Source organism: Pelodiscus sinensis, chromosome 1 (genome assembly GCF_052426305.1).
Source record: "Pelodiscus sinensis isolate ZL-2025 chromosome 1, ASM5242630v1, whole genome shotgun sequence".
Lineage (NCBI taxonomy): Eukaryota > Metazoa > Chordata > Testudines > Trionychidae > Pelodiscus > Pelodiscus sinensis.
Genome location: NC_143052.1, coordinates 29,239,223 through 29,257,558, shown reverse-complemented (window position 1 = coordinate 29,257,558; position 18,336 = coordinate 29,239,223). Strand labels below are relative to the sequence as shown.

Here is an 18,336-nt window from a genome sequence, read left to right as displayed (position 1 = left end):
AGGTTGATGGCCACACGCTTCTGGAGAGGGATGGCGGGCCTCATGCGAGTGTCCCGTCACCGCAGAGCAGGGGCGAGCCACTCGCAGAGCTCCAGGAAGGTGTCCTTCTTCATCCTAAAGTTCTGGGTCCACTGTTAGTCTCCCCGGCGCTCCAGGATGATGCGGTCCCACCAGTCGCTGCTGGTGTCCAGATGCAGTGGGGCACTCTGGTATCCAGGCTCTGCTGCCGCTCCTCCACAACCCCCAGGGAAGCCAGGGGGAGAGGCAGGGGGCTGATGTGCACCAGACGGTGCAAGGCAGCCTCCACCCATTGCTGGCAGGCTTGCAGCAGCAAGTCCAAAAACTGGAGCAGCATGCCCAGCGTGAGCTCTGACTCCATGGTGCCAACTGTGGCGGCGTCCCCAGTGGGAAGCACTGACACAGGCAAGCAGAGAGAAAAACACTCTTCTGTCCCTTGGTGAGGTAGGCAAGCAAGCGGAAAAGCTGAGAACCAGCTGTCCAGGGGGGATCCCTTTAAGCATGAGCCTCAGATATCCTCAGACAGCAGCCACACAAAGCAACTACTGACCTGATGCCCTGCCGGAACTGGTTTCAGCTGCCCTTAAATGTGACCCAGTGTCCAATCAGTGTGGATGCGCTAGTTCGAATTAGCAAAACGCTAATTCAAATTAGTTTTTAAGTCTAGATGCACTAATTCAAAATAGCTTAGTTCGAATTAACTAATTCGAATTAAGTTAGTTCGAATTAGTGCTGTAGTGTAGACATACCCTAAGGGATGTTGTGTGTAGGAAGGTGACATCTATGGGAACAATGATGTTTGCAAGGGAAATTGTTAATGTCGCAGAGGTTTGGGAGGAAGTCAGGTGTGTCCTGGAGGAAACTGGCCAGCCCTTTATGTAGTGAGTGATTTGAGGATGGTTTTGATGAGTCCTGATATTCCTTCAGTAAAAGTGTCAAGGCCAGATATGATTTTTGTGTATCTCAGCAAGCATGTACAGGTCCTGGGATGTGGTCATGGGGGATGAAGTTGTAGAGTTTCTCTGGGAGTTGTTTAGAAAAATATTTGGTGATATCTTTACATTTCTGTGTGAATTATGGCCTGGGGTGGTTTTTGAGTTCTTTATAGTATATTAGCGATGAATATCCAACATTAGTGAGTGGGCTGCATGACTAGGGATGTGAATGAATCGACTAGTTGCTTCTCCCCCCGTTGCTGCCTCTATAAAAAAGAGGCAGCAAGGGGAGGGGGCAAGAGGAGGGTGCTTCAACGTGGCAGCGCCACATGGAGCCTGGAGTCAGCTGGGGACTCACGCAGCACTGCTACTTTGAAATACTGCAGGAAGCACGGGGCCAGCGAGGGACTGCTTGCGTGCCCCACTGGCCCCATGCTCCCTGCAGCACTTTTGCCTGTGGCTGTTGCTACACTTCAAAGGCGGAAGCACCCTATCGACTAATCGAATAGTCTATGCAAATTGCATCAACTATTCAATTAGCCCATTAATCTAAATTTAACATCCCTATGTGTGAGTGGCCCTCCTTCATCTCAGTGGGCTGCATGACCAGTGATAGGCAACCTGCAGCCCGGGGTCCACTGGGGTTCCACCTGCAGCCTGCGTACCCCCTCTCTACCCTCTTCACTACGCAGCTCTCATGCACTGGGGCCCTGCACTTCTTACTCCTCCCCTGACCTCTCAGCACTTTCAGAAGCCATGAATCTGATGCTTCGGGCTATGTCCCTACTCCTCCCCCTCTCTCCCAGAGCTCAAACAGCAGTAAACTGCTGATTCACAGCATTCAAGCTCTGGGAGAGAGAGGGAGGAGCAGAGACAATAGCACTCTGAAAGTGCTGGGAGGGATGGGGAGGAGGAGGAGGAGGAAGTACAGGGCTCCAGTGTGAGAGAGGCACATGAAGGAGGGTGGCAGACAAGAGGCGTGCGGGCTGCAGATAGAAGCCCTGTGGGCCGTAGGTCACCCACCACTGTAGTAGATGGTGGAGAGTTGTCAGTTGGCTTTGTTAATGTAGTCATAATGGTTGGGAATACAATGGTACCGCTTTGGCATATCACATCTCCGACACTCTCTCCACTGTCATCTGAAGAAGTGGGTTGTGTCCACAAAAGCAATGATACCATCTTGTTTTGCTAGTCCATGAAGTGCTACCAGACCATTTGTTGGTTATTTAGTTTATCCTGTACAGACTAACTCGGTTACCTCCTGAAGCAGGAGAACAACAGTTATGCAGTCTCCGAAAACCAACCACCATCAAATCAGCCGAAACTAGATTTATGATTTATTACAACAGTCCATAACCCAATAACTCTCCCTTTTTTTCTGATGACTGCAGAGTTGTTTATGGGTCACTTTACTTTGAATGATTCCTCATAGTATGTGTTAATTAGTTATGGAAAACAATCTGTCACACCTTGCATTTAGCTGTGACACTCGGAACACCTTTCCTAGCCATGAAGAACAGCACTGTATGCTTAAACACTTGTCTCTCTAACCAACAGAAGTTAGTCAAGTAGAAGATATTACCTCATCCACCTTGTCTCTCTAACAATCTAGGGCCAACACCTGGCTACAATACTACAGTGTCAACATCAATGGGCCAAATATTTGATGTGCTGTCCTTGGATTCTAAATCAAACATCTCCCTCTTTTATCCTAGCATGCCCTTTTACATCAGGGAGGAAATGTTACCTACCAGCTAAAGCACAAGACTGGGAGTCAGGAAAACTAAATTGTACTCCTAGCTGTGTCCAAGTCTACACTGGCAAGTTACTGTGCAGTAAATCTGCTCCCAATGCTGCAACTCCCAAGGTGTTGACACTGGCAAGGCACTTAGTGTACACTAACTTGGCAGTTGCTGTGCTCTAGGTAAACCACCTCAACAAGAAGTGTAGAGCTTGCTGTGCTCAGGATACACTGCTGAGAGGCCAGTGTGGATGCTTGAATTGTTTGCTACATTCTGACTGGCCTCCGGAAATGGCCCATAACTGTTCAAGTCCCCTCTGCTCTTTGTTTGGCATGTGCATATATTCTCTTTCTGAGTTCCTTTGGGACAGTCTGCATGCTGTGCTGATTGCTTTGGGACACAGAGCAAACCAGTCAGATGAAATACTTGTACTGTTGAACACAGAGGCAGGGTGTGTGTGTGTGGGTGGGTGGGCGTGCGCGTGTGCATGCATATGTGTGTGTGTGAATGAGAGAGCTGGGGAGGGAGGCAGGGAGGCTGGGATATACAAGACAGCATATTGACATCCCCTAAAACAAACTGTCTCCCACCAAGTTTGAAGCATATGAAGCACTCTTTCCTTGGATTGCAGAGAACTAGTGCATAGAAGTTTTGCCAAAGCACAGTATAACCTCTAGCAAAACAAACACCTGTTTTGCTATTTAAAAAGCTGTTGAAATATAGCTATAATAAAAATGCTGTCTGTCATGGCTCCTTCCCCACTCTGGCATGATAAATGCAGAAGTGGGGGCCAGTAAGTGTACCCCAAAACCTTATCTACCAGGCTTTGGTATAAAACTTCCCCCAAAATCTTAAAAACCTAGATCTTGGGAATAAAACTTCCGCTGCCACCACCCAAATGTTGCTAAAGAAATCAGGGGAAAGATCATTTGGGAAATCTCATCCCTAAAATAAAAATCAGGGCACACAATTAACCAATGCCAGGTTAATAAAAAGAAAAGAAAGAACTTTTATTATTACAACAATATTCCTGTTGCAAGCATAATGACTAGCTAGGAAGATAATAAAATATACTCATGGAGAAACTCCATGGGCCTAGAACCTAGGGTATGTCTACACTACAATGTTAGTTCGAACTAACGGACGTTAGTTCGAACTAACATTCATAGCCGCTACACTAGCGCTCCACTAGTTCAAATTTGAATCGAACTAGCGGAGCGCTTAGTTCGAACTAGAAAAACCTCATTTTACGAGGATTAAGCCTAGTTCGAACTTACTAGTTCGAATTAAGGGGTGTGTAGCCCCTTAATTCGAACTAGTGGGAGGCTAGCCCTCCCCAGGTTTCCCTGGTGGCCACTCTGGCCAACACCAGGGAAACTCTATGCCCCCCTCCTGGCCCCGGATCCCTTAAAGGGGCACGGGCTGGCTACGGTGCCCGTGCCAGGTGCAAGCCTGCCAGCACCCAGCTAGCAGACCCTGCACCTGGCACGGCACAGAGCCACCCACCCGATGTCCCCCAGCCCACCCCCTCTTCCCGGGACCAGGCTGGCGGCTCCCGGGAGCTTGCCCTGGACCGCAAGAGGCGGGCACCTTCCTGGGCTAGTGCGGACATCGTGGACCTCATCCACGATCTCCGCGCTAGGCACAGGAAAGTGGCCGTCTAGGGCAGGAGAGCTGCCAGCCTGGCCACCCAGGAGCAGGTGTGCAAGAGAATCAAGGGGGTCCACTGAGACCCCCGACCCTGAACCCTGAGCTTACAATGGCCGTCCTGGGTCAGACCAAAGGTCCATCTAGCCCAGTAGCCTGTCTGCTGACAGCGGCCAACCCTAGGGACCCTGGAGGGGATGGACCGAAGACAGTGACCAAGCCATTTGTCTCGTGCCATCCCTCTCCAGCCTTCCACAAACTTTGGGCAGGGACACCACTCCTACCCCCTGGCTAAGACTACTCCATGGACCCAACCTCCATGACTTGATCTCACTTCCCTTTCAACTCTGTTCTAGTTGTAGCCTTCACAGCCTCCTGCAGCAAGGAGTTCCGCAGGTTAACTATTTGCTTTGTCAAGAACAACAACTTTCTCTTACTAGTTTGAAGCCTGCTACCCATTCCTTTCCTTTGGTGTCCTCTAATCCTTCTTTATGGGAACTCATGAAGAACTTTTCTGTATGCACCCTCTCCACCCAACCCATGCTTTTAGAGACCTCTATCCTGTCCCCCCTCCGTCTCCTCTTTTCTAAGCTGAACAGTCCCAGTCTCTGTAGCCTCTCTTCATCTGGGACCTGTTCCCAACCCCTGATCATGTTAGTTGCCCTCCCCTCTCCCAGCCTTTCTCTTCCCCTCTCCCACCTCCTTTTCCCAGTCTCCCCCAGTTTTGTTCAATAAAGACAGAGTCATTGTTGGAAGAAACATTATCTTTATTTTGTACATCAATAAGAAGGGGGGCTAGGGAAGGGTAAGTGGAAGGAGGTGAGGGAGGAATGGGGTACGAGCCCCCGATGGGGAGGACTGGGCTGGCTCTGCGGGCTTCTGGAGGTGGAAGCTCTCCTGCAGCCCCCTGATTGCCCCCTCTCCCCAGATGGCAGCCTGCGGCAAGTGCAGCCGGGCTGATGGCCGAGTGGTGTGATGTGCCCAGTATGGGTACTCCGGGCACTCCAAGCCAGAACTTCTTTGCAAGCGGGGCACCCCTTAGAACTGTGTGTCCGGGGTGGGGGTCGGGACCCTTTAAGCGCAGCCCTCGGCTAGCCTGAGACAGCATCTCCACACTCTAAGTCCTCCTCTGATGCCCTGCCGGCACTGCTTCCGGCCATCCTTAAGCCCTGTTCAGAGTCCACTCAATGTGGACTTGCTAGTTCGAATTAGCAAAACACTAATTCGAACTAGTTTTTAGTTCTAGACGCGTTAGTTCGAATTAGCTTAGTTGGAATTAAATAATTCGAACTAAGTTAGTTCGAACTAGCGCTGTAGTGTAGACATACCCTTAGTTACAAAGAAAAGCCAAAACATCTTTTAAACAGTGCCAGACATCAGATCCCATACTCAACCCTTAAAACAATAAAGCCTAATGAAACTACCTAAACTTTACCCTACGTACAGAAAATGAAGAATGGTGTCTTGGAAAGAGAGAGATATGCTTGTCCCTCTCTGTAGCTGCAGAGAACTCCCCCAGAGAGACAAAAGGGAGAAAGGAAAAAAAACCAAATTCCTTTGTCCCAGTTTGAAAGTCCCACCTACATTCCTACTGGTCACTCCACCTGGCTAGGTGTAGTTAACCCCTTAATCCCCAGGCTGTTGGCTAACCCTCATAATCATGACACTGTCTACTGAGGCTTGGTCTACACCAGGAAATTAATTATCCCAACCTAAACCCCAGTGCAGACTGGACTAAGTGGATGGAAGTTCTATATACTAGCTACTGCCTTTTGGAGGAGGCGGAATAACTTCCTGACAGGAGAATCTCTCCCATTAGCAGCATAGGTAGTGTCTTCACTGAAGTGTTATAGCAGTTTACTTGTACTGCTGAAGCAGTTTAAGAGTAAACAAGCCCTACATGATTATTAATAAAGTATTAATGGAAACATGCAACTTTTAAAAGTACATTTGAAATCTACTGGCCTTGGCACCATCCTTTATGTAATAATTTTAATAATAAATGTAATAATTTTAACACTGAAAGTAGAAGAGTAGCTTGCCAACATTCATATGCTACAAATAAGCACCCAACATTATAAACCAAAAAAATCAAGTGAATCCAGTTTCAGAACAAGGCCAAAACAAGCCAATTCCTAAACCCCAACATTCTATGTGACTGCATCCCCCTGGTGTGCAATTTGGGTTCTGGGACTGTGGAATGCCCGCTGTGCACCCCTTTACCTCCACCCATCCCCTCTTGCACCTGCATGCTGTCAGTTGATCAAAAAAGAAACTACAGGCTGAAACAAGCAGCAAACTGCATGCCAAAAACTAGCCAACATGCAACTCACAAGCCAATTCCCTCCTTCAACCTGAATGACTATATTGTTTTAAGAGTGAGCATTTTAGTTTTTAACAGTAGGCATTTTCTGCCTTCAAGATACTCATTGTTTTACAGTCTTTGAAAATGGAAGGAAGAGTTTTTGGTATAAGTCCAAATGAAATCACTGCTATAATGCCCACTAAGTTTAACATGAAAAGAATCTAGCCTGGAGTCTTTTATAAGTATTGTTTTAATACATTCAGATGGGAGCTGAGCTTGCCACACAATGGAATTTAAACCCTGACAAGAATAACTCTATATTTAAATATATTTCCAGATTGAAAGCATTAAAAAAATGGCAGAAGACACCAAAACAAAAGGCTCACAGTTACATGGGAAACTAGAGAATGCAAAGAATCAAACTGAAATTGACAGAGAGAATGCAAAGGAATTCATCAGAAAAGTGAAAAACTTTTTGTTAGGTAAATATACAAGGAAAGTTTTTCTTTGAATCCTGCTTCCTTAGTGCATTTCAGTATCATATGGCATTTACCCCTCTACTCTGTAATATGATGCCCCACCCCCCACCCCAAATGCATGGGCACTTCCGTGTTTAACAGCCACTCTGCACACATGCATCAGATTTGCTGTCTAGTTTCAGACTTGATCAAACTCTTTCAGTGATGTTGTTTCACACAGCTCTCCCTCTCATGGCATATCCATTTTGAACTATTTCCCAGAGATCTATTACATTCCAGCTCTTTAACGACTTATTAATGGGCTGGCAAGTAATCCCATTGGTTACGGCCTTACACAATTCAGGCACCACTGAAAGGATAAATTATACTAACTGTTGGTCCAGCCATGCTTGTAAGCTCTAGAGCATTTCCCATGAAGAAGGTTCTCTATGGGGATGACCATGTGGGGAGTGATGGGCTGCCAGCTGAGGGTAGAAGGTACATTCAGCCTTCCCTTTATAGGTCTGCAGACATCAGGACTTAAAGGGATACCTTTCCTCCAGCCCTGAATTTAAAAGAAAGTTTCCAGCCCTTATTGTTGTGGGGAAAAGGTGAATCCAAAAGGTTCAACTAACCAAATAAAAAAAGTCAGAACACCTCCCTCCCCAAAGCCAGATGGCAAATTTTAAAAAACCAAACCCAAAAACAGCTTTATTGATTTCTTGGGATTTTTAAGCAATCTTGTGATTTTGGATTCTTGACTTGCAGTTTTTGAACTTTTGAGATTGGGAATCCAGTACAGGCAGTCCCCGAGTTACGTGGATCCGACTTATGTCGGATCCGCAGTTACAAACGGGGCTTTTCTCGCCCTGGAGGACGGGAGCGGCGGGACGCCCAGATGAGCCGCAGTCCCGCCGCCCGCGTCCTCTGGGGCGAGAAAAGCTGCTCCCCGTCTCCTTGGTCTGCTGGTCAGACCAGGTGGACAGGGAGCAAAGCCTCGGAGGCCGCCCGCAGCGGGACAGCCGCGGCGCATCTGGGCTGTCCCGCTGCAGGCGTCCTCCGCGGCTTTGCTCCGCGTCTCCCTGGTCAGCTGGGGGGGGGGGGGCGCAGCTAGTGCCCCCTCCCCCCCAGCAGACCAGGCTTTTCTGCCCACGACGCCTGGGGTAGAGTAGCTGGGGCGCTGCTGGGTTGGTCCCGCAGCGCCGCTCCTCGGCGCTACTGGACCAACCCGGCAGCACCCCAGCTGCTCTGCCCCAGGCGTCCTGATTCAGCCGCTGCTGGTCAGTTTCAGCAGCGGCTGAATCAGGACGCCTGGGGCAGAGCAGCTGGGGTGCTGCTGGGTTGCTCCAGTAGCACCGAGGAGCGGCGCTACTGGAGCAACCCAGCAGCACCCCAGCTGCTCTGCCCCAGGCGTCCCCAAGTCAGCCGCTGCTGAAACTGACCAGCAGCTGACTACAGGAAGCCCGAGGCAGAGTTGCTCTGCCCCCAGCTTCCTGGAATCAGCCGCTGATCAGTTTCAGCAGCAGCTGACTTGGGGACACCTGGGGTTCTTAAGTTGAATCTGTATGTAAGTCAGAACTGGCATCCAGATTCAGCCGCTGTTGAAACTGATCAGTCCCTTGAAACTTAAGAACAAACCTACAGTCCCTATCTTGTACGTAACCCGAGGACTGCCTGTAGTATCCAGCCAACTGTGGTGGCGTGAGAGCTGGGAACAGAGCCTTCCTTTGCAATGAGACAACTAAGTTAGGGTATGTCTACACTACCACCCTAGTTCGAACTAGGGTGGTAATGTAGGCAACCGGAGTTGCAAATGAAGCCCGGGATTTGAATTTCCCGGGCTTCATTTGCATCTCGCCAGGCGCCGCCATTTTTAAATGTCCGCTAGTGTGGACTCCGTGCCGTACGGCTACACGTGGCATGGACTAGGTAGTTCGGACTAGGCTTCCTATTCCGAACTACCGTTATGCCTCGTTACGATAGGAAGCCTAGTCCGAACTACCTAGTCCGTGCCACGTGTAGCCGTGCGGCACGGAGTCCACACTAGCGGACATTTAAAAATGGCGGCGCCCGGCGAGATGCAAATGAAGACCGGGAAATTCAAATCCCGGGCTTCATTTGCAACTCCGGTTGCCTACATTACCACCCTAGTTCGAACTAGGGTGGTAGTGTAGACATACCCTTACTTATCAAACATAACATGCATAGGTCCTAGTGATTTGTGGATTTAGTTTATTTCATAGCAACAGTTTATTTCATAGCAAACAAATCATTTAGAATTGTTTTTTCTTACCATTTAAAAAGGCAGGAAATGCAACAGTAAAGGTGCCTATGGCACTGCTAACTCAGCAACACTGAGCACTGCTATATATAGTAGCTTTTGTTTTGTGACAAAGTTGGCTTTTTTCCACCCAGTCTTACTTATTAACTATTGGATAGGTGTTGTAAAGCCACCTTCTAAACATAGAGGCTACATTCACACAACACTCACTTCAGTGTCCCTTTGATCTGGTAGGTGGGAGCTGAAATGAGCGCTGCGTAATTTAGGGTATGTCTACACTTGCCCCCTAGTTTGAACTAGGGATGCAAACGTATGCATTTGAAATAGTCAATGAAGCGGGGATTTAAATATCCCGCGCTTCATTAGCATGATCTTGCCGGTGCATTACTCCGATCACCAGCTGTTTCAAAAGTGAAAGTGTGTGCCGAGACGTGTTAGTTTGAACCAAACCCCTTGGTTCAAACTAACGTTACTCCTGAGGGGTTTGGTTCAAACTAACGCATCCCGGCACGCACCTTCACTTTTGAAACAGCTGTTGATCGGAGTAACGCACCGGCAAGATCATGCTAATGAAGCGCGGGATATTTAAATCCCCGCTTCGTTGACTATTTCGAATGCCTACATTTGCATCCCTAGTTTGAACTAGGGGCAAGTGTACACATACTATTAAACGTGCCCTAAATTCTCAATTACTGAGGGACAATCTTCACTCATAGACTCATAGACTCATAGACTTTAAGGTCAGAAGGGACCATTATGATCATCTAGTCTGACCCCCTGCACAGTGCAGGCCACAAAATCTCACCCACCCCTCCTAGAATAATCCTCTCACCTATATCTCAGATATTGAAGCCTTCAAATACTTTGAAGACCCCAAGTTGCAGAGAATCCTCTAGCTGTGATCTGTACCCCATGCTACAGAGGAAGGCGAAAAACCTCCAGGACCTCTGCCAATCTACCCTGGAGGAAAATTCCTTCCCGACCCCAAATATGGCGATCAGCTAAACCCTGAGCATGTGGGCAAGACTCATCAGCCAGACACCCAGAAAGTTCTCTATAGTAACTCCTATCATCCCTCCATTGACCTATTTACCACTGATAATGAATGGTCAATTAGATACCAAGATCCTGTTATCTCATCAAACCATCCCCTTCATAAACCCATCTAGTTTAATCTTAAAACCAGATAGATCTTTTGCCCCCACTACTTCCCTTGGAAGGCCGTTCCAGAACCTCACTCCTCTAATGGTTAGAAACCTTCGTCTAATCTCAAGTCTAAACTTCCTACTAGCCAGCTTATATCCATTTGTTCTTGTGTCCACATTGGTATTAAACTTAAATAATTCCTCTCCCTCCCTGGTATTTATCCCTCAAAGGGTATGTCTACACTAGAAAGTTAGTTCGAACTAACGGACGTTAGTTCGAACTAACTTTCCTATGCGCTACACTAGCGCTCCGCTAGTTCGAATTTGAATCGAACTAGCGGAGCGCTTAGTTCGAACTAGGAAAACCTCATTTTACGAGGACTAACGCCTAGTTCGAACTAGCTAGTTCGAACTAAGGGCTGTGTAGCCCTTTAGTTCGAACTAGTGGGAGGCTAGCCCTCCCCAGGTTTCCCTGGTGGCCACTCTGGCCAACACCAGGGAAACTCTATGCCCCCCTCCCGGCCCCGGACCCCTTAAAGGGGCACGGGCTGGCTACGGTGCCCGTGCCAGGTGCAAGCCTGCCAGCACCCAGCTAGCAGACCCTGCACCTGGCACGGCACAGAGCCACCCACCCGATGCCCCCCAGCCCTCCCCCTCTTGCCGGGACCAGGCTGGCGGCTCCCGGGAGCTTGCCCTGGACCGCAAGAGGCGGGCACCTTCCTGGGCTAGTGCGGACATCGTGGACCTCGTCCACGATCTCTGCACTAGGCACAGGAAAGTGGCCGTCTAGGGCAGGAGAGCTGCCAGCCTGGCCACCCAGGAGCAGGTGTGCATGAAAATCAAGGGGGTCCACTGAGACCCCCGACCCTGAGCCCTGAGCTTACAATGGCCGTCCTGGGTCAGACCAAAGGTCCATCTAGCCCAGTAGCCTCTCTGCCAACAGCGGCCAACCCTAGGGACCCTGGAGGGGATGGACCGAAGACAATGACCAAGCCATTTGTCTCGTGCCATCCCTCTCCAGCCTTCCACAAACTTTGGGCAGGGACACCACTCCTACCCTCTGGCTAATAGGACTCCATGGACCCAACCTCCATGACTTGATCTCACTTCCCTTTAAACTCTGTTCTAGTTGTAGCCTTCACAGCCTCCTGCAGCAAGGAGTTCCACAGGTTAACTATTTGCTTTGTCAACAACAACAACTTTCTCTTACTAGTTTCAAGCCTGCTACCCATTCCTTTCCTTTGGTGTCCTCTAGTCCTTCTTTATGGGAACTCAGGAAGAACTTTTCTGAATGCACCCTCTCCACCCAACCCCTGCTTTTAGAGACCTCTATCCTGTCCCCCCTCCGTCTCCTCTTTTCTAAGCTGAACAGTCCCAGTCTCTGTAGCCTCTCTTCATCTGGGACCTGTTCCCAACCCCTGATCATGTTAGTTGCCCTCCCCTCTCCCAGCCTTTCTCTTCCCCTCTCCCACCTCCTTTTCCCAGTCTCCCCCAGTTTTTTTCAATAAAGACAGAGTCAATGTTGGAAGAAACATTAGCTTTATTTTGTACATCAATAAGAAGGGGGGCTAGGGAAGGGCAAGTGGAAGAAGGTGAGGGAGGAATGGGGCACGAGCCCCCGATGGGGAGGACTGGGCTGGCTCTGCGGGCTTCTGGGGGTGGAAGCTCTCCTGCAGCCCCCCAATTACTCCCTCTCCCCAGATGGCAGCCTGCGGCAAGTGCAGCCGGGCTGATGGCCGAGTGGTGTGATGTGCCCAGTGTGGGCACTCAGGGCACTCCAAGCCAGAACTTCTTTGCAAGCGGGGCACCCCTTAGAACTGTGTGTCCGGGGTGGGGGTCGGGACCCTTTAAGCGCAGCCCTCGGCTAGCCTGAGACAGCATCTCCACGCTCTAAGTCCTCCTTTTATGCCCTGCCAGCACTGCTTCCGGCCATCCTTAAGCCCTGTTCAGAGTCCACTCAATGTGGACTTACTAGTTCGAACTAGCAAAACGCTAGTTCGAACTAGTTTTTAGTTCTAGATGCGTTAGTTCGAACTAGCTTAGTTCGAATTAACTAATTCGAACTAAGTTAGTTCGAACTAGCGCTGTAGTGTAGACGTACCCTAATATATTTAAAAAGTGCAATCATGTCCCCCCTCAGCCTTCTTTTGGTTAAAGTAAACAAGCCAAGCTCCTTGAGTCTCCTTTCATAAGACAGGTTTTCCATTCCTCGGATCATCCTAGTGGCCCTTCTTGATATATTTGCTTTCTGCAACTAACTTTCTGTATAACTTTTCATGAAAAGTACCCAAATACTTGGACACTAATATCTAAACTGTAATAACATTTAGCCCCCTGAATTTGGATTATTGCTGATTATGTAATATAAATACCTTATGACTTTCAAAACAAACTTTATTTTTGTGGATAATGTAAACACTACACCCAGATGTACGAACACTCTTTTTTAAACCTGTGTATTATGTATATTTTTAACATTAGTTTTAATGATTTTTATTGGACCAACAGAAGCTGGATCAGTAAAAGATATTGCCAAACTCACCTTGTCTCTGGAATATCCTGTGATGCATGTGGCTACAACAATGATTTAGAACCCTCTGGGAACTGAGTTTTACACCTGAATTTTAATTACACCAGTTCAAAGTGGGCTCAAATCCTTCTTTTCCTGCTCTGACAACAGATTTGCAGCACCTTGAAATCAAGTGAGAGCAACTGCCCCCCATTTCTGTGTTTGTCAGCTTTATTAGCAGACATAATTCAGCATATGTGACTCCATTCTAATGTTTAAATGTTACTGTGCAGAAAGGTGCAGTTTATTATCAGGGCCGTCCCTAGGGAGGTGCAGGGCCTGGAACATCACTCCTCTCCACCCCAAGCCCCATCCCCACTCCACCCCTTTCCCCAAGTCCCTGCCCTGCTTCTTCCCATCCCACTTCCATTCTGCCCTGTTCCCGTCCTCTGGGAGCCGGGGAGGCAAAGTGGAGTGGGGCTGGTAGAACTTCCGCTGGGCCCCGTACTGCACAGGCTCCACATCTCCCTGGGTTGGGGCAGAGAGGAGTGGGGCCAGAGGTGTTGCTGCCAGTCCTTGCCCTGCCCAGGCTCCAAGTCTCTCTGCAGTGCCCCAAAGCATGGGGCCCAGGACAACCACCCTGAACCATCCTATGGACGGGCCGACTCTGCTTATTATGTTCTATACTCTGTTAAAGATGAAAGTGCACCTCCAGAAGACATAGAGAAGGTTGCAAAGCACATTCTAGACGTAAACCTGCCACAGAATCCTCAAGAGCTAATAGAGATGCTTGATAAAAACAGGAACCTTGTAACACACTGTGAGGACTATGAAATGAATGTGAACACATTAAATAAACAAAGAAAAGAAGCTCAAAAACTTCTGATGGAAGCAAAGCAAGCTGAGTGAGTATTTTCTAACTGATGTGATAAATCTCAGTGAAATTGCAACGCACATTCCAAGGTCAAATTCATTAATGAGGTCACTCAAGATGACAGCCAGCACATGGAAAGGCTTCACAGCAGATAAAATTCAGGGCATACACTGTTGCAGATTCCTACTTTTCATTTGCACTGAGGCCTCTCTCCAGTGCTAATGATCTGATACCTTTTTCACCAGGCAAAGCTCTGTGTAAACCAGTGGTCACCAACTAGTAGATCGGGATCTACTGGTAGATCATGGAGTCTCTGACAGGTGATCCTGACTGGTTTGGCCAGGAAGCTATCAAACGCTGGCACTTCAGTTGCCCCTCCCCCTACTGTCATGCTGCTCCGGCCCTCTGCCTTGGAGTTGCCCCCCTGGGAGCCTCCTGCTTGCTGTGCAGAGTGGGGGAGGGAGAAGAAGGGGACACTGATGTCAGGGTGTCCCTCCTCCCTCACACTCCTGTACCCTATCTCCACACAGAGAGAAGAGGATGGCGGGAGCTTAGCAATGTAAATCTCTGTCACTCGCACACATTGTGTGTGTGTCTCTTGTCATTCTCACAAACACCAACTGTCCTTCACGCTCATCTCCTAACCCAGCACATACATGGGAGGTTATTGTTACTTCTTTTACTGCTTGCAAAGTGTGGTATTTTGGGTTTTTAACTGGTCTGTGCATTTCATAATTTTCATTTCTCTCACACTTAAATTGAATTATTTGAGGAGTGAGTTCTAACATGCCTAACCTGTCATGGCTGGAGTCATTATCCCTGTGGTAATTGCTGCTCCTGGGTGTGGTTGGCACATCCCTGCAGCCCTGAGAAAGGCAGAGCAGGAGGTCTCCATATGTGTCCTTGCCTGCAGACACCACTCCTGCGGCTTCCATTGATCAGTAATGGGGAACCATGGCCAGTAGAAGCTGTGGGCTCAGTGCCTGTAGATGAGGGGGCAGCACATGGCACCAAGGAGCCATTGCTGTACATGCCAGCTGCTTTCAGGAGTGGTGCAGGGCCAGGGCAGGAGTAAGCCTGCCTTAACTCCACTGCTCCACCATCCGGAAGCCATCTCAGTTAAATGGTGCCCAGCCAGAGCCTGCTTCTTGAACCCCTGTCCTAGCCCTGAACCTCCTCCTATACCCAACCTCCTGCCCCAGGCGTGAGTCCCGCTGCACCCAAACTCATACCCAGAGCTTGTACCCTGAAACCCCTCCTGGACCCCAACTCCCAACCCTGGGCTAAGCCCAGGGCCCCTCCCACACTCCAAACCTCTTCACCCAAAACAAAAGTGAGGATGGGGGAGAAGGGGGTTAGGAGTGAGCAGGCCTTGTAGAAGGGGTGGAGCAGGGGCAAGGCCTCAAAGAAAGGGCGGGAAGGAAGTGGGGCAAGGGTATTTGGGTTTGAGGTAGATCTTACATTGTACTTAAATTGGAAAAGTGATCTTGTGGAAAAGTGATCTTGGGGTATATCTACACTACCCCCCAGTTCGAACTAGAGGGGGTTATGTAGTTATACGGAGTTGCAAATGAAGCCCGGGATTTGAATTTCCCGGACTTCATTTGCATAAAGCCGGCCGGCGCCATTTTTAAATGCCGGCTAGTATGAACTAGGGGGGTAGTGTAGACATACCCTTGGAGACTAGTGGTATAAACCATCAAAGGCTACAGCCCAGACACTCTCAGGGTATGTCTACGCTAGCCACCCTAGTTCAAACTAGGGTGGCTAATGTAGTCATTCAAACTTGCAAATGAAGCCCAGGATTAAAATATCCCGGGCTTCATTTGCATGTTCCCAGGCACCGCCATTTTTAAATGCCTGGTAGTTCGAACCCTCTGCCCGCGGCTACACGCAACACGGGCTAGGTAGTTCAAATTAAAGCTCCTAATTCAAACTACCGTTACTCCTCCGGCAACGGGGCTGGCGGCACCCAGGAATGCAACCCTGGCCAGGACCAGTGGGGAGCACAGCCCCGGCTGTGGGCCTGGCGCCTCCAGCATAACCCCCATCCCAGGAGAGAAACGTCTGGGGGCAGTGGGGCCGGGGGGGGGGGGAGGATCAGGGTGGACAGCCAGGAGGGGAGCCTTGACCTCTCCTGGTCTGGAAAACTCTGTGGTTCAGAACCGCTCAGGCCCTGGACCAGGGAGGTCCCATCTGTAAAAAGCTTTGAAGATCTGGGTATCCATTTCTACTACAGGCAGTCCCCGGGTTACGTACAAGATAGCGACTGTAGGTTTGTTCTTAAGTTGAATTTGTATGTAAGTCGGAACTGGTACATATTGTAGGGGAAACTCTAGCCAAACATTTCTCCAGAGCTCAGTTTTATTCTCCCACACCTCACTTCCCTCAGTCCTTTATTCTCAAGCTGAGGTGTCTGCTGAGAAAAGCCGCTCTGTGTCTCCCTCATCTGCTGGGGAGGAGGGCGCTAGCTTCGCGTCTCCCTGGTCTGCTGGGGGGAAGCAGCTAGTGCGGGGTTGCCTCACCTCGTTTGTAAGTAGGGATCCGATGTAAGTCAGATCCATGTAACCCGGGGACTGCCTGTATATCTTAGCTGTGCTCTGCCTGCAGAAGTAGCCAAACACCATCGCCAACCCAAGGAAGCTCTTCACTTTGTCTGAGACCTCGTTCATTGGGAGGTCTGACTGGCGATATGTGGGGAAGAGGAAAATGTACTCGGCTCCTCTGCCTCCTGAATGGTAGCACAGCATTAGCCAGCCTGCCGCACCACACTCCAAACTGCACTTTTTAAATAAACAAGTCAATGGTGATTCCTCTTGTTGATGGGTTGCTTCCCATCCCATTGGGACCTGAAGTTCTAGATTCTTTGGAATTGCTGGTGAATGCTGGGCTCAAGGAAGCAGAGGACTAGTAATGCATTTCTAGGTTTGGGGGTATACAGGGATTTGAGGCTATGCCTTTTATGGGGTTTACACATTACAACATTATACCACTCTTTACTTTTATTTTAGGAAAGCAGCAAAGGCTCTGCCAGCTGTTGATGAAATGCTAAATAACCTGAAGGAAGTGGAAAGCACTAAAGGGCAAACCAAAGACACCTTCATAAAGTTAAATAAAGCGATACAAGAAATTAAAGCAAAAATCTCACAGGTATCTCTATGTAGACAATGATTTTCGTAGATCATCTATTTATTGTGAGATGTTATGATCTTTGCAATTCACTTAAATCATAGCCCTGTTTCTAAAACCTAGATTGTGATGGAAAGATCTCAAAGACACTGTACATTTATATCAGTGTAAACGAGAACCGATTTTGGCCCAGATGTAACATCAGTTTCAATTTCAAAGGGATTTATCTTTTCCCCTTAATACCCTTTCAGTGGTGAGTGTGCTGGTTAGTTATATATTGCATGAAGGGCGTATGGCCTTCTCGTTGTTTTCCTACAGGCTGAGAATAAAGCAACTAAGACAACTGATGAACTAAAGGACTTTTCAGAAAAACAGTCTGAGCTAGAAGATGAAATTGCCCTGCTGCAGAGGAAAATGCTGACGAACAGGAACCAGGTTGCAAATGCAAAAGTAGATGCAGAAGAGGCACAAAATCAAGCTATGAACACAGTTAATGTAATGTATTTCTGTCACTTATTCAAGAAAGGAAATCACCGTCCTTCCCACTTTTTGCACTATTGTTGAATGAAAAGTGTAAAGATGCATGTTTGTACCTTCCAAGATCTATTTAAACTTTCCATTTTGCCATGCTGTTTAGAGTTGCACAGAATCAGAAGCGTTTTCTTTCCATTGTAACTTGACCAACAAATAAGTCCTGTTTACTTACATCAGTTTAAGCACAAGGGCAAAGTACTACTCACTGTGAGCGAAGGTGTCAGTCTTGTCCCTTGTATTCGACATGCTTCTCTTCAGAGAATACTGTTTTGGGTTTTCCCCTTGATGCTCAATATAGCTCAAATTCTCAAGTACCCACTGAGCTAGGTAGAACATTTCCAGAATTCTCTGTATGGACTACAAACAGTCACAGATCAAAAGCAAAAGCATGTGTTGAATGAGCTTCCACACTACAGGCAGTCCCCGGGTTACATGGATCCGACTTACATCAGATCCCTACTTACAAACGGGGTGAGGCAACCCCGCACTAGCTGCTTCCCTTCAGCAGACCAGGGAGACGCGAAGCTAGCGCCCCCACCCCCCAGCAGACCAGGGAGACGCGGAGCGGCTTTTTTCAGCAGACACCTCAGCTTGAGAATAAAGGACTGAGGTGTGGGAGAATAAAGCTGAGCTCTGGAGAAATGTTTGGCTAGAGTTTCCCCTACAATATGTACCAGTTCCGACTTACATACAAATTCAACTTAAGAACAAACCTACAGTCCCTATCTTGTACTTAACCCGGGGACTGCCTGTACAAGA

At 48.5% G+C, this 18,336-nt stretch overlaps 1 protein-coding gene across 3 annotated transcripts in view; it reads left to right on the top strand.

The window, feature by feature from the left end:
* Positions 1 to 18,336, top strand: part of LAMB4 (laminin subunit beta 4) — a 105,269-nt gene that overhangs the window by 84,005 nt on the left and 2,928 nt on the right. For 2 of the 3 annotated variants that reach the window (XM_014572173.4, XM_075927273.2), the window contains 4 exons: positions 6,985 to 7,129; positions 13,738 to 13,945; positions 16,926 to 17,064; positions 17,362 to 17,538. In XM_014572173.4, the coding sequence (XP_014427659.3) occupies positions 6,985 to 7,129; positions 13,738 to 13,945; positions 16,926 to 17,064; positions 17,362 to 17,538 (669 nt within the window). Of the gene's footprint in view, positions 1 to 6,984; positions 7,130 to 13,039; positions 13,946 to 16,925; positions 17,065 to 17,361; positions 17,539 to 18,336 lie in introns of those variants that run through there. The other variant, XM_075927267.2, reaches the window with a different exon arrangement.